The sequence below is a fragment of the Pholcus phalangioides genome, unplaced genomic scaffold (genome assembly GCF_987345545.1).
Source record: "Pholcus phalangioides strain wild (caught in Gottingen) unplaced genomic scaffold, Ppha-v1.0 ptg000012l_1, whole genome shotgun sequence".
NCBI lineage: Eukaryota > Metazoa > Arthropoda > Arachnida > Araneae > Pholcidae > Pholcus > Pholcus phalangioides.
Window position 1 is genome coordinate 11,024,203 of NW_028301605.1, and position 19,132 is coordinate 11,043,334.

The window sequence follows — 19,132 nt, forward strand, 5'->3', positions numbered from 1 at the left end:
CGTTCCCCAGGTGAGGCTCGAACTCACAACCCCGGCATCGCTCACAAGCACTATCTTATAAGTACCGTGCGCTAACCAATTGCGCCACTGGGGACGAAGATAACTGTCTCTGATATTTAAATCCTGAATTTTCGTTACATATTTATTAATTTCGTTAGAGAAACGGTAAAATGCCGTTCGTTCCCCAGGTGAGGCTCGAACTCACAACCCCGGCATCGCTCACAAGCACTGTCTTATAAGTACCGTGCGCTAACCAATTGCGCCACTGGGGACGAAGACAACCGTCTCTGATATTTAAATCCTGAATTTTCGTTACATATTTCTTAAGTTCGTTAGAGAAACGGTAAAATGCCGTTCGTTCCCCAGGTGAGGCTCGAACTCACAACCCCGGCATCGCTCACAAGCACTGTCTTATAAGTAGCGTGCGCTAACCAATTGCGCCACTGGGGACGAAGATAACTGTCTCTGATATTTAAATCCTGAATTTTCGTTACATATTTCTTGAGAAGTTCGTCAAGCCGGAATTACATTATAAAAGTTTTCTAAAGATACTTTTAAAAAATTCAACCAACAAGATTTTTGGTTGCATTTGCTCCAATGTAACCTATGAGATTTTATATATTTTATTATCTTGGTCTTGACGTATTCCCAAGAGATCAGCATGATCCGTCCAGGGAATATGTTAGTAGACATCCATGCCCGAACCGGGATTCGAACCCAGACCTGCGTAGCGAGAAGCTCGTTCCCTAACCACTCGACTGACAGGCGGAATTTATTGGTTGGATTTTTCAAATTTTATAAAAATGATTTTTAAAACTTTTATAGTGTAATCCCGGCCTTAGAAAAACGATAAAATGTCAATACTCCCAAGGTTAGGATCGAATTCACAACACCGGCATCGCTGACAAACACTGTCTTATATGTACCGCGCGCTAATCAATAGCGCCAGTGGGGGTTATGTCTGCCGTGTCTGATACATTGAAATCTTGAATTTTTATTGCATATTTCTTGAGTAAAGCTCGTTAGAGAAACGACAAAATATCAATTAATACCCCAGTGAGGCTCAAACTTACAACACCGTCATCGCTCACAAGCACTGCCTTTTAAGTACCGGTAACCTATTGCGCCACTCAGGACGATCTCAACCAATGATGGCATTTAAATTTCTATAGTTCTTCTTACATATTTCTTGAATAAGTTAAGATGTAAAACGATAAGGCGTCAATTATTCTTCAAGGGAGGATCGAACTCACAACCACGTCATCGCTCACAAGCACTGTCTGAACAAAGTTAACTTCTCCAGTGTTTCTGACGTAATATTACGTTGGGAGCTGAATGGAAGAAATAGGAATAATATTCCTTCATACACTGCTATTTTTACGCCGTGTATGCGCCTAACATAGCAACTCTAAGGCCCCTTACACACGGAGCGGGTGCGGACGCGGGTCCGAATCCGCATCCGCATGCCTTTTCACACGAGCATATTTAGACTCATTTTGTTTTCACCCAGTGAACGCTGTACATGGATAGCGCGTTGTTTTTATACATATATAGTATTTAATTTTTTTACGTTTTATTTTATTATTTAGGAATAAAATTGTAAAGTATGGATAAAAGGATGTTATATGTACTAAAAATATTCTCAAAATATTTTAACATACATTGCTGGCAGGCATTACACATGTTAATCTTTTTCACTAAAATGCTTCTTTCTCAAAAGTTTTTTGTCAGATAAAGAACATTTTTTCAAACGTCACATCCAAATGTCTTGAAACTCTGTGTGTCTCTCAACACTATGGTGTTACATACCGTAAACTGGTATAACTTTGTGTCAAGATTCCGACTATGTGCTGTTCACGGATTTTAGGACGCAAGCGCTTCCTTGGAGCGTATGGATGAGCTAACGATTTCAAAATTTTTCATGCCGATTCAGGAGCTGTAGTTGATTGACTCACCGACAGCATTTATTGCATCATCTGCTGTCAGCTGTTGTCTAAAGACTTTTTCAGGTTATATTGTGATTTACACGAAATTTTTCAAGTACAGTACGTATTAACCTCTCCTGGTGCAGACAGTGTGTGTCGTTGAAACTAGGAAATTCAATATTTCTATGTTGAAGTTACTTACGTTAAGAAATGCCTATTTGAATTTTAAGTGTCGTGGTTAAGAGATAGGTCGCAACGAGTTATGGTGAACGGGGAATTCTCTGGTTGGACAGACGTCACAAGTGGAGTTCCTCAAGGAAGTGTCCTTGGCCCCATACTTTTTTCACTTTTTATCGATAAACTCGATCAGGGTATCGATGGGATAACTAGCAAATTCGCAGATGATGATGTGAAGCTAATGGGGGTAATCGGGAATCAAAACGATAGGGAGTTGCTCCCGACCAACTTAAACAGGATTGCAGCATGAGCAAATGAATGGAGCATGACGTTTAGAGTTGATAAGTGCATGGTCGCTCATTTTGGTTCGAACAACCCACGGTTCTCTTATGAGTTGAATAGTCTCACTATCCCGGATGCAAGTAGGGTCACCGATTTGGGAATTCTCATTGACGAGCGGCTTAGGTTTTCTGAACATTGTTCAGCGGTGGTCAAAAAATCGAATAGAATGCTTGGTCTCATTTGGCGTTCTCTTAAAGTCATTCTTCCGCTTTTTCGAGGCTTAGTTCGTCCTGGACTGGAGTATGCTGTAAGGTTTTGGAGACCGTACCTACAGAGGGACATAGACTTGGTTGAAGGGGTGCAGAGAATAGCTACGCGTGTCCTTATTGGTACACGGGGCTTGAGTTATGAAGAGAGACTTCATTTTTTGAATATGTTTACATTGGATGAACGCAGGTGTCGAGGAGATATGATCGAAGTGTTCAAAATTTTCAATGGGATGGATAGGGATGGACTATGAACTTTTAATACACCGCCAATCGACTGCTTTTACAAGGGAACACCAGTATCGATTGGTGAGGGACAATGCAAGGCTATGGTGTCGCAGGAAGTTTTTCGCTAATAGGGTTGTTAATAAATGGAATAGCTTACCCCCGGAGGTAGTAAATTGTAACACTATTGACACGTTCAAAAATAAATACGATAAACATGTTGGGGTAAATCGAGAAGCTATCCATACTTAGAATAAGACAACCATAAGTATTTTTTTATGGGCATTGTATAATATTTTATCATGTGTATATATTGTTTACAATTTTTGTTAATTGCATTTTTGCAATTGTAGCGTTGTATTTGTAAAAATATTGTGGCGTTGTATTTGTAAAAATATTGCATTTTGGCAAAAATATGACGCATAAACAAAAAAAACGGGGGTTCAGGTGGCGACTTTGTGCCACCGGTTTTTTCACAATTTGAGCCCTTTTTCACTAGCTTGTTATTGTCCCAGCAAGGGTTCGCAAGTATGTGAGAAAGCTGGTAGTCGACCCTACCGCAATTACTCAAATGAAACACTTGAAGAGGCTCTTGGTGTGATAATAAACAAACAGATACTCACCATTTTTTATCTTATTGGGGAGGCGTTTGTAATGGCCATGAAGAAAGTTGGCAAATTTGACGAAATTTGATATCCGAGGTGCCGAATCATAATGAAAATCAAGAAACCTTGACCTATTGGCAGGGACAACATCTTTGTAGTGGATTCGAAGAAATGAGTGTTATATTTATAGTGCGCTATTTTTTAAGAAGAGCCTTATATTTTCGAGTTTTAAGTCTTCTTTATTTTTGTTAATGTTTCAGCGAATTACAATTTTCCAAAAAAATTAAAATAAATGCTTTCTTTACTTAAAAATGTCAATGAACTGTTTTTTTTTTTTAGGTTTCAAAGATTATTTTATTTAAAAATTCAGAAATGACCTAATTTTGGGTAATAATAAAATAATAATAAGAAATAATTTTCTCAAAGGTTTCTAAGTAAAGTTAACAACCGGAATTCAATAAAAATGGGTTTGACAGGCGAGAAAAAGTGATTGCACATAGTCGCCATCCCCCAGTGGGGTTACTGTGCCACGCACAAAAAAATTCGCTGTCCTTTCCTTGTCATCATAATTATTTTTTTAAACCAGAAATCGAAAGCTGAAATGTGAGGCTACCTTTAGTAAAATCCCCAGCAGCCTAGTCATAAGGGAAGATATCAAGATATCAAACCACAAAAGTGGCACAAAGTCACTCCAGTATAATTTCAATTTATTTTTCCGTACATGAAAATATTAAAGTGCATTGAAGAAAATGTATGATTGTTGATACAGGTGATAACATTGAACAATATGACAGAAAAAAACTGAACATGTACAGTCGAACCACGAAGAAAAGGGCATAGAAATGCCCTGGCGAGCTCCGTGGCCGATTAGAAGGGTTGGCAAAAACAATCAGAAAAACGAAATGAAAAAGTCAGAAAAAAAAACCAACATAGATTGATGCTATTATAATGAGGAAAAAGAAGGAAATATACTACATCTCTGATGGCTGTTGTGTTAAATAGATTATTAGACGGGTCTTAAACATGCGTAGGCTATTGATTTCTCTTAAAGCGACAGGTAGCATATTCCAGCATCGTGGGCCCGTAGTATTTATATTGTTGAAAAGCATATTAGTGCGAGCCGCAGCGGGGTAGAGAACATTACGACTACGGATATTGTATTCATGGTTAATCGAAGTCAGTTGTATAATATCTGAGAACATATGTAGTTTAATTGCCTTGAACATAAAAATTGAAAGAAGATAATCGCGTGGAGTATATGAACAGGAAGGATCTTAGTAGTATGGGAGGGGGAATGATGAGAAATTGTTCTCAGGAAGCGTCTCTGGATGGTGGCTAGATTGTTCAGGTTTTTGGACAATGTACGACCCCAAATCAAGTAACAGTAAGTGAGTGTAGGAAGTAAAAGAGTGTTGTACAGTAAAAGTTTAATTTTTAACGGAATGATAGCAGATAACTTGGCAATGACACCCGTTGCCTGGTACGGTACTTTACGGTACTTTAACCCGAGCTTTTAGGATTTTAATTGATGGTCATCTTTTTATTGAATTTTAACTTTAACACATTATGCAACTTTTTCGAAAATCACCAAAATTTACCCATATTTTGTGACGACATATTTTTAAATAATTTTAATAAAAAATCCCCGTGTTAAAGTATGTAACACGTAGGCAGAGTTGCTATATGTCCTTTATCTCAGAAGGAAACGGAGGGATAGACGTATGTGGGTACATGATGAACAGGGACATTCTCATATGGTGTTTTTTAAGGGTATTTACGGCAAATTATTAAAAAAAATTCCATGCAAAATCATATTTAAAAGTAGCCAATGATGCGGGCGAGTTCCACCCGGACTCGCGTCGCGTGAATAGCTCCATGTAACCTAATGGGAAAAAACCTGTATGTGCGGATGCGGACGCCATCCACACCCGCACGAACACTTCCAAGTTGCGGGCGAATTCCGCATCGTCTGAAAGGCTCCGTTTAGCCCCGTTCACGTGTGCAAATATTGCGGTAGCATTGGGGGTGGGGGGTTCTATCACCCGCTTGACGACTTCCTTTTCCTTCGTAAGGAATGAAATGAAGAGCAGTCATTGGTAAAAACTCTTGAAGCGGGGTTTTAAACCTGCTTTTTCTATTTCGCATGTGAACGGTGCTTTTATGTATAACAATAGTTGAAACTTCTTCCGGACCCAATTCCGCATCCGCTCTGTGTGAAAGGGCCCTAAAATTTCTCGTTTGAGAGATTGCAAACACGTTGTTTTTCAATCACAAATATATTTTTTCCTGCTCGTCTTGCCCGATGTACTTTAAAATAATTTCGTAGAGAAAAGATGCGAACATGTGCCGATGCACTGTTTCCACGCGCATTTTCTGTTCTCAGAAATCATATGAAGTGCTGTATAAAATCAAATGTAATTCGTTATTTTCTTAAATAATATTTTGCGAGATGATAATAACTGTAGTTCATTTTTCACGTGATGTTTGAGATCTAATAACGTTGTTATTTAATTTATTCACTTCGCGAGAATAAAACTCTTCAGCCTTTGCGCAGATACAATGAAATCAAAAATTGCTAAATGAATAAAAGAATAAAAAGAAGATATACACAGGGTGGGCAAAAAGTCCGTAGAAACTTTCAAAATGGATAAAAATCGGAAAAATATCCGCAATGAAAAACTGTTTGCAGGGTTAGCATCGCAAAGGTCGCGGGAATTTTTTTCACAGGAAAAAAATAATTAAAAAACAACTGATAGGTGGCACTGGTACGAGTGATTTCAGTAGAAGTATGCAAATGATACGGTTATAAGAACTTGCGCTCCTAATCCACAATAAGTTCACCGTAGTAAACTGTATATGTGGATCTGCTGCACCCTGCCGTTGCTGGATTTGTGACTCACCTGAAATGTGTTATCCTCTGTGGTGGTGGTGACGTGGAACGCATGCTGCTGTAATAAACGATTTGGTGGCATTCTGTTCGTTATTTGCATATCTTTTCTTTTACTTGTATACGCCAACACCTCCTATCGGCTGTTTTTTTAATTATTTGTTTTTCCTGTCTTAAAAATATTCCCTTGACCTAGTGATGCTAATCCTGCAAACCGTTTTTTATTTCGGCTACTTTTCCGGTTTTTATGAATTTTTAAAGTTTTTACGGACTTTCTGCCCTCCCTGTATGTTGTCAAAAGTGAACTTGTTTCGTGTTGACGCTGCAGTCTGTCTGTTATATTTTGAAGTAAAGATGGTAAACGTTCGAATTTTCGTGGTATGTCAGTATCGTGTTGCGGGTATGCCCGCCGAGCTACTGCTGCTACTAAACCACACATGCACCTCGTCCATATTCCTCTGCGGAACTTGGCACTTCTAACTTCTAACGAATTGGCACATGCTGGAATGTTCTTATCCGTGTTATGAACCTAACGTGAAGCTTGTTTCTGTGAAATTCTTGTTATATATAGTGCTGCCATCTTTTTCGAACTATGAGTGAAGTGTCATGGTTGAAAATTTACCGTTACAGGGCTGTTGCTCTCGGTGGCGAGACTTTTCGACGGGCAGATTGGTTCGCATTCGCGCCTCGAAGTTGGTAACCACAGAAAATCAACTTCAGCCTACCACCACCACAGTGGGGTTGCCCGCGTCCTCATGACCACTCAACCACCACAGCACCGAACAAATGTGCTGGAATGATGAGCGCTAGGGTGTTGTGCTTTCTACACAATCGTGCCAACCAATGAACCGATGTACTCCATCAAACGAGAGGTTTTCCTTGCAAAATTCGGCTGAGAAAAAAAGTTCATTCCCTTCTTTCAAATGCACTGGAGCAATCACTCTGCAGTCCGAACCTGTCACAACTATGACTACCTTCATGTGCCACCCCCGCGCTCTTAAGGGGTTGGTGCACGATCTTGATTTCTCATGCTTTCCTAAGACAAAAATCTCTTTTCTTTAAGGAACATTTTAAAATTTTCTATTCACTTTAGACACTCAATTTTTTTTCCTCAAACACTATAGATATCTTTATGCAATTTAACGCATACATTTATGATTTTAATTGTTCGTTATTTTTTTCCCTGAATTTTAACTTCAACAACATGCAACTTTTCAAAAATCTCCAAAATTTAACCATATTTTGTGCCATAAAGATTTTTTAAAGAATTTTAATAAAAAATCCTCGGGTTGAAGTATGTAACACCATAGTATTGAGGGACACACAAAGTTTCAAGATATTTTAATGAGTGGTGTTCGAAAAAATGTTCCTTATCCGACAAAGAACTTGGTTTTGAGGGAAGAGCATTTTAGTATATATAAAATATTAACATACACAAAATGCCTGCCAGCAGTTTATAGTAAATATTTTAAAATAGTACAGGTAGAAGAAAAACTTAAACACAGTTGTACGCGGAAAATTTCATAGTACTTAAAAATTTAAAAATGCGAAAATGTGTTTTTCGGAAAAATTGCGTGCACCCTTAAAAAGCACGTGAAACATTGGAAATCAGCCTCGTACGATGGTATGAAGGATACTTTGCGAGACAATGGGAACCCAGCCTTCAGGCACAAGGCTGTTACTTCTTCCACTTGATCACCATCAAATGTAGTAACAGCTTTGATCTGCATTGGCGTCGGAGTCAAAAGTGCTGAGGTGCTCGATCGAACATAACATTTTGTATCAATTGATAAAGCACCCCGAGAACTAATTAAGGAATAAAAATTAGAGAAGTCAAAGATGAAGCTATAGCGAAGCCCGACATATGCCCGGAACATATAAAAATTTTGATCCACTTTTACGGTCCTAACGTTTAGCAGCTCGATGTGGTCATTCGCCATGATATACAGCAGCTGATCTCATAGGTTGGAATCTTTGGTGGGTCTTTAGACCATTTCTCTAAAATTTCTTAATTAATTTTAACTCTCTAGTAAATTTAACTCTTTCGATAAAAATAATAATGGGATTCATCACAATCTAGGATGGTCAGACGTCCCGGTATGCCAATATGCGACATAAAAACAAATAAATTATACAGGGTGTTTCAAAAAGAATCACCCGATTTGAAATGCGTGTATTACGAAAAATATTGAACATATAGACACTTAAGATTAATTTTATGTCACATGGCTCGTCTCTAAAACCAACGGTTCAGGAAATAGCCGTTGAACAACGATAAGAGTTGACACCCTGTATAATATAAATATTTATGTACACCCGTTCTCAGCAGAAAAGTCGTTTTACAGTGGAATCTCGTTACAATGAAATCCAAGAGATCGGAGAAAAATCACTTCGTTATAACGGAATTTTTTTTATAAATCGGATTCCAGGTTTTTGCATTGATCCTATGTAAACTTATGTGGAGGGATTAGAAAAGTGTTCGTTAAAATGAGATTTTCGCTACTTCGGAATTCGTTAAAACGGTATTTGCATAGGCGGGGAGACTCTTCTTCAAGCAGCCTGTATTCGCTTAGTCTTTGAGGTGAAAAATATTGAAGAACATTCTTTTTAAACTGAAAATGATCAAAGGAAATATCTTTATATACAGGGTGTTTCAAAAAGAACCACACGATTTGAAATGCGTATATAACGAAAAATATTTAACATAGATACTTAAGATTAATTTTATTATATCACATGGCTAATCATAAAGTTTTTTTTTACAAACAAAATGAATGGTGCTCAATATGCCCACCTTGGGAAGCACGGCATATGTCTATACGGTAGCCAAATACGTCTCAAACGTTTGCGAGCATGTTTGCATCCACTGCGAGTGGATTTCTGTTGACTACGCGCGAAACTCTGTCGGATGCGCTCCACATTTTCGTCTGACATGCGGGGACGGCCAGGGGATTTCCCTTTACACAGCCAACCCGTGTCTCGGAATTGTTTATACCATCGCCTAATTCTTTGAGCTGTAGGAAGTTCAGCACCAGGGTATTGTCGACGAAAAGCACGATGAACAGTTGTTACGGGCTCACACTTCACGAAGCTTAGAGCACAAAACGATTTCTGTTGTGCAGTTGCCATCTTGACAAACACTGAAGCGGCGACCGTAGGAGAAGCGTTAGCACTACCTGTCGGCAACTGTGTGAAACTCGATATTTCCCTCTTTTTACCTATATATTATTCGATTAAAACGGAATGAGTTTTTTTAAAAAATCGGATGATTCTTTTTGAAACACCCTGTAGTTCCATACCACATGTTGTTCTTTTTCGTGCTGAAGATAGGTTTAAAACTAATAACTATTTTATTTCAAGAATTATACCAGCTCTAGTTTCGTTTTCATTCAATAGGTGATGGAGGGTCCCAGTTTTACATGATTTCTTGTATATAATAGCAAAAAGTATTAATATGAAATATAATCAGTCCTCCTCCTGATATTTTTTTTTACTAGCTCGAAAGTTATTTTTTTCCATTTATGCCGCTTTGCGAAAATGTTCACTCAATATCAGCTGCCTGCAATGAGGAAAAGGTTGAACACTGAGCCGAACCGTAAAGTCGTGAGCATTATTTTTAATATGTAATTTCACTTAACCGTTGCCTTATAATTCGAAACTATAATGCCTTCTGAAAAATTTTTCAAATGTCCCGGGGTTTTTATCTGTGAATTTACGTATGTCCCGGTTTCTTTTTCGCATGATATGGCTACCCTATCCAGGGCCGCAAGTAGATTCTTGGTCAGCCGGAGCAAGTACACATATTGTTTCCCTCCCCCGCGTAATGTTGAAGGAAAGGTTATAGGGTAAATTAACCTAACCCCCGTCTGGTTTAGAGCACCAGTTCCACCTGCTGCCCCCTAGTTGTGGCCCTGACCCTATCCTAAGCCCACAATTGCCCATGTCCCATACGGCAAACCGGCTAAGATTCTATAAGCGAAGTGAATAATTGCTAACGTTTGCTTGCTTGATGACGTCTTTTTCCGACACCAACAGAGCAGAAAACTGTGATTAGCGGGGTTCGACTAATTTTTTATTTTTATGTAATTTGTGACCATATTCTTTTTGAATTTTCGTTTCTCTTTCAAAATTTCGCTTATTTCAAAAGAATTAGTATATCACTATCGATATTTTATGTGCAAACGAATGGATTTCTACTTAAATTTTTTTAAGTATTAAATCCAGTGATAATATTTTTCAGGCATGAAAAATATTGAATCGAGCACCTATTTTTTTTAAATTGCATGCCTGATGAAGTATGTAAATTTTTTGAGATTTGTCCAGCCCTGCAAGCCAGGCTAACAACAGGTCTGAAACACTTCCGACGGTTGCTCATGCAAACAATTCCTTCATAATCTTGTCCTTCATAGTCTCACATTTCCCATGTCCAGCCGCGTATGTATTTGACAAATTCCGTCCTGATCATAATGATACGATCTGTATAACCTAAATAAGATACGTTGCACCGATTGAAGTGGTCACCCAATAACCACGCAATAACATATTAATCCGAACGATATTAACATAGTTATAAGGGCTATTGGCCCCGAATTTAGACGTGCTGATAGTGTTTAGTATTCATTTCATGATCACGCAACTACTAGGATTCGTTTCTGAATCGGCGGTGAAACTGTTCCGATGTTTATGTTCGGATATTTTTTGCTCTGTCGAAACGATAACAAATACTACAGATACACCATGTCGCTATTGCCAGGGCTATTTTCAGTAACTTGTTTCCCGCGTGGTTCGAAAGCAATGACACATAGGAAATTTGACATCCGTTTCCTTTTGCGATGGCCACTCACTCTCTTGACCGATCGATACTGTTTATGTTAGTTATTTATTTAATTTCCTTACTTTTGCTTTTTTACGTTGCGGAGCTTTAATTTTGTTATTTAGAACTCTGATTTATCTCTCCAAGTTCTACACTTCACAATAAGAAATTTTACAAAATTTTGAAAAGATCAATACAGCAGAACCTCCCGTAACGGACACTAACTATTAACGGACATTTTTGTAGTCTCTGAAACAGGGCCTCAATGCATTTCACTGTACATTAATAACGCAGCTTTTCTCAACCTTTTTCCACCCTCTTTGACAATATTCAACCCCCCCCCCCCCTTCTTTGAACAATATAGTGATACCTCAGCTAAAATGATTCGTTCGAACGACAAAGATTCTTTCTCCGGAATCACGTTCGCTAGCAGAAAATCTTCCTAAGCCGAAACATGATTCTCCATTGGTTTCTATGGAAAATCGTTTGATTCATTCCAGGTTCTGACAAAAATTTAAAAATAAGTTTTTAAAACACCGAGGAATGCTATAAAAATGACAAAAACTGACTGAAGGCTGAAATGAACATCTTTAAAATTAGATAAATGAGAATCTACAGGAAGATGAGAAATGCTATATTTTTACTCGACTTTACCAGTCGAGTTCGTAGATGTCCCAATTCATTTGCGATTTTGTCAGCTCATTTCTGTGTCTGACATATGCAGATAGAAAATATGAGCTCCTAGAATGTCCAGACTGTTCAGAATTTGTTCTGAGTAGTCAAAATGTCCAAACTGTTCAATTTGATGCTCAGAGTCTTGCACTGAAAGAATGCGCGTTCTGAGAACATAGGCTCTTTTTTTTCAATGCATTTTCTATTAGTTGAATCTTTCATTCTACATGAAATTGTTCAAACAATTTCAGAAAGAGAAGTGTATGTACATCTGGGAAAAGTTCCCGAGGTGGACATGAGTTAATCGGATTTAAATGAAAGCAATTCTGATGATGATTGCTGCTAAAATTCAGCTCACGGCGCAGCTGTTTAATATTAGCCCGCGCTCTCATATCAACGAAAATGTTCTTCAGCCGAATCCGTAATCGTTAGCCGAGGCATAAAAATCGCGAAAAAAAATCTTTAGCAAAGATTCGAAGCGTTCGTTTCACTGTACAGTAAAACCCCTCTCAATGGACACCTCTCAGTAGCGGTCACCCCTCTCTTTTACGGCCAAATAATAATAACCCCATTGCGTAAATAAAAGCATGCATTTCAAACCCCTCATTAATGGTCACCCCTCTTTTGCGGACCAATTTTTTTTTGACCCGCTGGTGTCCGCAAAAGAGTTTTACTGTATTTTCTCCTAGCACCGCCCGCACCCCTCGTCGTATCCAAGGCCTCCTACCCTCATCCCAAATCGGGACCCTTTCTACTTATCGAACTGAATCTAATCGAAACTAAATTTGTAATGAACAAAAATTTAAAAAATACGATCAATCTCTGGGACCCTAGGACATGAAATGACCCAGAAGATGGGTGATCATCCCTCCCCAGAGCCGAATAAAATATAATCTATAGGAAAACCACGGACGATGTTATTATCTGCGTAAAAAGACTGGAAACTCGATGTTTTTGAGTTCTTCGTGATAAAAACTCCTTGTACTGATGATATTTTCTAGGTAAGAAAAATAGAATGCCGGTATATTGTTATTACAATTATTACAGTAGAAACCTCCCGATAACGAACACCCACGGGACAAAAAATTTTGTCCGATAACGGGGAGTGTCCGCTAATGGGGGTGTAGGATGTGCAGTGGAACCTCGTTTATACGACGTTCTACTTTCTTCGCAATAAGTTCCTATAAATGTCTATGTTAAAATGTTACTGTGTGTGTGTGTAAAAGTGAACACTGGTACGGTGATTATACATAATCAGCGATTCTCTCAGTAAAGAACGATGGATTTGAAATTTCGCTACATTTTTTTTTTATCACTTTCACCTACGATTATGCATAATTCCTAAATCAAAATTGGGAAGCTTGATGTGAATATGGAAAAATTTATAATCTTTCTTCTCTTCATTAAATCAATTAATTATTTTTACCCATACATGATACGTGCACTACACGTATTTTACAGTAAAAATTGAATTAAATTAAAATACGATGGAAAAGATAAAAACATTCATAACAACATTATCAGTCTTGTAATGTACGCTTTCTTCACATGTATCAACACGTGCAAACAAAACTGACATTGCCATTCGGAATCACCATGCTGGACCATAGTTCCCGGTTCAGTTAATCGAGTAATTGATTGCTGGATAATCCTATTTACCAATACGAGCTTGGAATTATACATACATATAATCACCGTTGAATATGATAAATTCTCGATTTATGAACAAAAATGAATAAATTAGAGTTGTGAAATAAAATTAGTCTATTGGATTTTACTGTCAGCTATGGAGAGTGTCCGCTAACGGGGAGCGAAATATATTAAAGCCTTATATCCCATGGGATCGGGGATCAGAACAGTGTCCCCTTACTGGAGTTGTCCGTTAGGAGAGGTTCTACTGTACTGAGGTATCAAACTTCTAGAACGCTGAGTGAACTCACTGCATTTTGTTGGCTAGGAACACGATTTACATATGTAATTACAGAATCCGTCAATTATCTGAGCTAATAATTAATAAACATGTGTGGAACCCTCCACCAATGGTCACAACAAAATACATATACAGAGTGCATAGCAAAAACTGGGGGAGTATGGCATTTTACTAGCGAACCATTGATTCTAGAGGCATACTTCCCAGTTAACAAAAATTTCCAAGTAACGTGTAGTACTCAGATGTGTCATTCATGTTTCAAGGGGTTGTATAGTTATTAAAATAAAACGAAATAACTTTTTATACAATCCCCGTGTGCCCCCAGAACCCAATTAGAAGGTTTTTGCCCGGTCTTTCCTGATGCCAACACAAAAAAATTTCATGTTTCTAAGTTTCGAAGGCCGGGATTACACTATAAAAGTTCTTTTATAAAACTTAGGAAAAACAACAAATAATCATATCAATTACATTCGTTCCAATGTAACCAATGTGCTTATTGTTGGTATTTTTCAAGTTTTATAGAAGAACCTTTATCAAACATTTATGGTGTAATCATGGCCTTAGTGCAATATTCACTGAGAGGTTAAAATTCGAAAAACAGAATATGTAAACAGAATATGTAAACAGAATATATGTAAACAGAATATGTAAACAGAATATGTAAACAGAATATATGTAAACAGAATATATGTAAACAGAATATATGTAAACAGAATATGTAAACAGAATATATGTAAACAGAATATGTAAACAGAATATGTAAACAGAATATATGTAAACAGAATATATGTAAACAGAATATATGTAAACAGAATATGAAAACAGAACGAGTATGGGGGGGGGGGGGAAACAATGTTAAATGCGGCTAAACGGTTTTTCCTCATTTAGAAGTTAGTTGGGAAAAAACAGCTCTAAATGTGTGGAAAAAAAAAACCGTTTCACCCGCATTAAACACTGTTTTTTTCCTCCTCAAATTTCCTCCATTTTTTGAATTCAAATATCTCACTTAGAAACCTTGAATTTTTTTCGTTGCCATCAAGAGAGACAGAGCAACAACTTTCTAATTGGGTTTTGGGACACACGAGGACTGTATAAAAAGTTACATTTTTTTTATTTCGATAACTATACAGCCACTTGAAACATGGATGACATATCTGATTACTACACGTTATTTGGAAAGTTTTTCTAATTGGAAGTATGCCTCAAGAATCAATGATTCGCCAGTAAAATTCAATACCCCCCGTTCGATATACACCCTGTATATGTTCACTCCAATGAATTTCGTGATTAAATGTGATAAATACACGTAGTAGCGTTCAGTATATAAAACTGGATTTGAGCACGCGGTAATCTGTACCCGTTGTGACTTCAGAAACACACATACAGGGTGATCAGCGAATAAGCCCTTATTTCAAAATTAAATATCTCTACAACAAAGATCAATAGAATTATGCGGTAAACGGTACGTTTATTAGCAAAACTGTAAGAATGTTGTACAGAAATTTAGAAAATTTAGTTTTTCTTTTAAATTTTTTAAAATTTAAAAAAAAAAACTGGAGATTTTGGGGTTCCGAAAATCCTCATTTGTGTGAAGAGAAACCATTGCATTCGCCTAAAGTTACTGCATGGGCTGTGGTATACGCCATGTGTGCTGACAAATTGTTCCAAAATTGTAACGTAACGTTCAGTAGTAATCGTTTCTCGCACGAAGAAGGGGCCGATAATGCCTCTGGCGCATACCGCAGCCCATGCAGTAACTTTAGGCGAATGCAGTGGTTTCTCTTCACACAAATGAGGATTTTCGGAACCCCAAAATCTCTAGTTTTTTTTTTTTTTAAATTTAAAAAAATTAAAAAAAAACTAAATTTTCGAAATTTCTGTACAACATTCTTACAGTTTTGCTAATAAACGTACCGTTTACCGCATAATTCTATTGATCTTTGTTGTAGAGATATTTAATTTTGAAATAAGGACTTATTCGCTGATCACCCTGTACTTTTAAATACAAAAAGTTCTCAAATGAAACGCAGTTAGGGGCCGTTCAAGTATTACGTCATCATCGATGGGGGAGAGGGTTTTTCCGATTTGCTGACTTCTGATGACAAGGGGGGAGGGGGTTTGGATAATGCTTACGTCATCAACCACCCTTTATGAAAATATGAAATATTTTTAATGGCATCTTAGTCGGTGCGCCATAAACGAGAAAACCTTTCGATAGTTTGTGGGCATTTGAAGTAACATTCCCCCCCCCCTTCTTTATTGATAAGTGCCCTACAGAGCCACTTTAGTGATCTCTAACTGTTTCGCGGATCCAAGTGCTCTGGAAATGTGTACGCGCCGCTTAAGTGCTCTGGAACTGTGCCACGCATCACTCAAGTGATCCCTAATTATATGCCGCGGGCAATTTGAGTGATGTAGAACCGCACTAGGGGGCCACTTAAGTGCTCTGAAACTACGTTACATGTTACTCAAGAGATCTCTAAATATATCACAGATCGCTTAAGTGTTCTGGAACTGTGTCCCGGGTCATTTAAGTGATCTGAAAATGTGCCACAGGCCGCTTAAATGTTCTGGAATTGTACCACAGGCCGCTTAAATGTTCTGGAATTGTACCACGGGACACAAACGATCTGTAAATGAGCCGCTTAGTTCATTTTTACAAAATTAGGTTTGCGGAGGGCAAGCCGCATCGGATAAACCCCCTGAGCCATATTTGGTCCGCGGGCCAAGGTCCTTTATGTGATTTATCATTATATGGCTTAGCGTGTGGGTCGCGATGAATTTATTAAAGATAAATTTTGAGTTCATAGCCTTCAAATAACATTGAAAATAACAGAAATTGATTATAACAACATATAAAGGTATTCTCTTCCGAAATTTCAATTAAAAAATATATTTTTGCATTAAAAAATAAATTTTTGATCGTGGGAGAAGGAGGCACGAGCCCCCTTTACCCCCCCCCCCCGTGTACGTCTATGATCCCACCAATATGCGTTAAGATTCAGAGGGGGCAGAGCTGATGACGAAATTTTGCTGAAAAGGGGGGGAGGGGGTCAAAAATGGCTAAAAATTTGCTTACGTAATACTTGAACCGCCCTTACTTAAAATATTAAAATTTGTTTGAGGGGTCGTATACACGCGTGCTCTAATTGGTTTTAATTGTACACGGAGATTGTATAAAAATTTGATTTTTTTTATTTATTAATATTTTTTATTTTGAAAGCATGTTTCTAAAGTGAACGGTTTCAAAGATATCCGCTGTGCAAAAAATTTAGAACGCCCTATAGTGTCTCTTTACAACGTTACAATTATTCATTCATTACACTCCACTCACTGAGAGTTGAGAAAAACAACTCAGTTTAAAAAATTGATTGCAGATGGCAGCACTACACATAACAAGCGTTACACAGAAACAAACTTCATGGAAGGTTCACTATATATATATACATTCCAACATGTACCAATTCGTTAGAAGTTCCGCAGAGGAATATGGACGATGTGCATGTCTGGTTTAGTAGTAGTTTCCCGTAACATGCTGATGTGCAACAAAAAGAAATGAAGTTCCGATTATTAAGATTTCCTTATTTTTTTTCAGGTAGAATGAATTATATCTTCATTTCAAGGCTAGTGATTTTAATGTTACTATGGAAAATTTCATATGGTAAGTGCAATACAGTTCGAGAACTCCGTAAACAATATATCGTCCCCCTCCCCTTATGCCAGAAACATTAATGTGCAAATTCCTGAGAGAGAAAAAAAGAACTTTGGAAATCGCGTTTGAATGTTTACTCTACCATGTTACTCTACGGAGGTGATTTTCCTAAAATGTTTTGTGGCATGTGTTTCAATAAGGATACACATTCGCATTTCTGGCAAAACTCAAACAACCTGCTGATAAACTCAAAAAGTGAAAATTTGCACATTCGTCTCTCTGGCATAAGAGGGGCGACAATGCCTGTAATTCCCATGCATAATAAAACTTTTACCATGTTTCCAACAGGACAGAACTGCTTCGGTGGCATCGAAACTTTCGAGAAAACTACGGGCACGTCCTTCGGTCCTTCAGTCGGTACTTCAGTCCTCCTGCAGCAACAGGATCAGGCCCTCACCAGGGACTGCATAAACCTCTGCAAGCAACAGTCGCAATGTCTAGCCTTTTCCTTGGATTACGCCGGTTACAGATGCGGATCTTATAACGTGAACTCCGTGGGCCGGAGAGATGTGCTAGAATCAAGACTGAACAGTAATTTCTTCGAGAAGACCTGCTTCCATGGAGGTAGAAAACGTTTTTTCTTGATCCGGGTCCACACCCGCCATGCTACGTGATTCTGAGCTGCGCAAAACCAGGTCTCACGGGGGAAGGGGGAGGGATGGCTACGCAAAATCAACGATTAAAATAGCCCACGCTGTGTTAGCGTTACCTCAAAATCGGTTTTTGCGCTGGTTGAAGCCGCGTAGCGCTGTTGGTGTGGATCCGGCTTAATATACACTTTTGCAAGGAAAATAACCAGTAATGTTTAGGTTCAATAAGAGAATAAATTCCGTATAATTTATTGATCGTTTCTTTATTTACACGCAGTACAAAAAGCTCATTTCGAAAGTCTTTGCGGGGACAGGCTTTGGGCATTCGAGAGGGTGAAAGACGCATTCCTGAACGGATACGTGGAGAAAGAGACGCAGAACGTCCAGACCAAAGAAGAATGCGAAAGGTTGTGCCTGACGGAAGTGTCATTCATCTGCCGCTCCGCTGACTACGACGAAGTCATGAGGGTCTGCCGGATGAGCAAAGAGGACAGGCGTTCTCAGCCGCAGGCCTACCGGGAAGTCGTCGGAAGTAACCGGGACTATCTGGAGAATCAATGTGCCGCTTCTGGTATGTAAACTTATTCAGCACACAGTTTCTTCAACAGTACACTTTACACAGACTGATTTTATACTTGAAATCGCTATAATTTTCCTCGCGAATACCCAAAAGTACCTGAATACTTCTAGAGCACCGGTTCCCAATTGGAGATGCCCTTATCTTATTCACTGGAGGCCCACGGCCCAATTGTAGAATTATGAAAAAAAACTAAAGCTAAGTTGAAAAAAATAACAATATAAATAAATTATTTCAAAGGAAAAGTTTTGACTAAATTCAACGCGCAAAAACACCGCTGCAACGTTGGTAAACTGCAGTAGTAATATTATGATTTGAAAAAAACTGTACTTGTGGTGACATCTCTCGATAGGAGAATGGATCGTTGTATGTTGTTTTAGTTGAGGTAGTTCACAGACATTCCTATCGCATCACAATTACTAGTACTGAAAGTGGGAGTCTATGGCAGACACCATGATTTCCGGGGGGGGG

At 38.3% G+C, this 19,132-nt stretch overlaps 1 protein-coding gene and 3 non-coding genes across 5 annotated transcripts in view; 1 reads left to right on the plus strand and 3 right to left on the minus strand.

The window, feature by feature from the left end:
- LOC149079525 (uncharacterized) overlaps positions 1 to 19,132 on the plus strand; it is a 73,991-nt gene that overhangs the window by 27,683 nt on the left and 27,176 nt on the right. The window contains exons 2-4 of one of the 2 annotated variants that reach the window (XM_089240168.1): positions 17,378 to 17,443; positions 17,783 to 18,058; positions 18,362 to 18,655. In XM_089240168.1, coding sequence (XP_089096294.1) covers positions 17,383 to 17,443; positions 17,783 to 18,058; positions 18,362 to 18,655 — 631 coding nt within the window. In that variant the 5' untranslated portion in view covers positions 17,378 to 17,382. The remainder of the gene's footprint in view (positions 1 to 17,377; positions 17,444 to 17,782; positions 18,059 to 18,361; positions 18,656 to 19,132) is intronic. The other variant, XM_089240170.1, reaches the window with a different exon arrangement.
- Positions 3 to 94, minus strand: TRNAI-UAU (transfer RNA isoleucine (anticodon UAU)). Its single transcript is given in 2 exon segments — positions 3 to 38; positions 57 to 94. It is a non-coding gene; the product is annotated as a tRNA-Ile (tRNA).
- Positions 181 to 272, minus strand: TRNAI-UAU (transfer RNA isoleucine (anticodon UAU)). The gene is given in 2 exon segments: positions 181 to 216; positions 235 to 272. It is a non-coding gene; the product is annotated as a tRNA-Ile (tRNA).
- TRNAI-UAU (transfer RNA isoleucine (anticodon UAU)) lies at positions 359 to 450 on the minus strand. Its single transcript is given in 2 exon segments — positions 359 to 394; positions 413 to 450. It is a non-coding gene; the product is annotated as a tRNA-Ile (tRNA).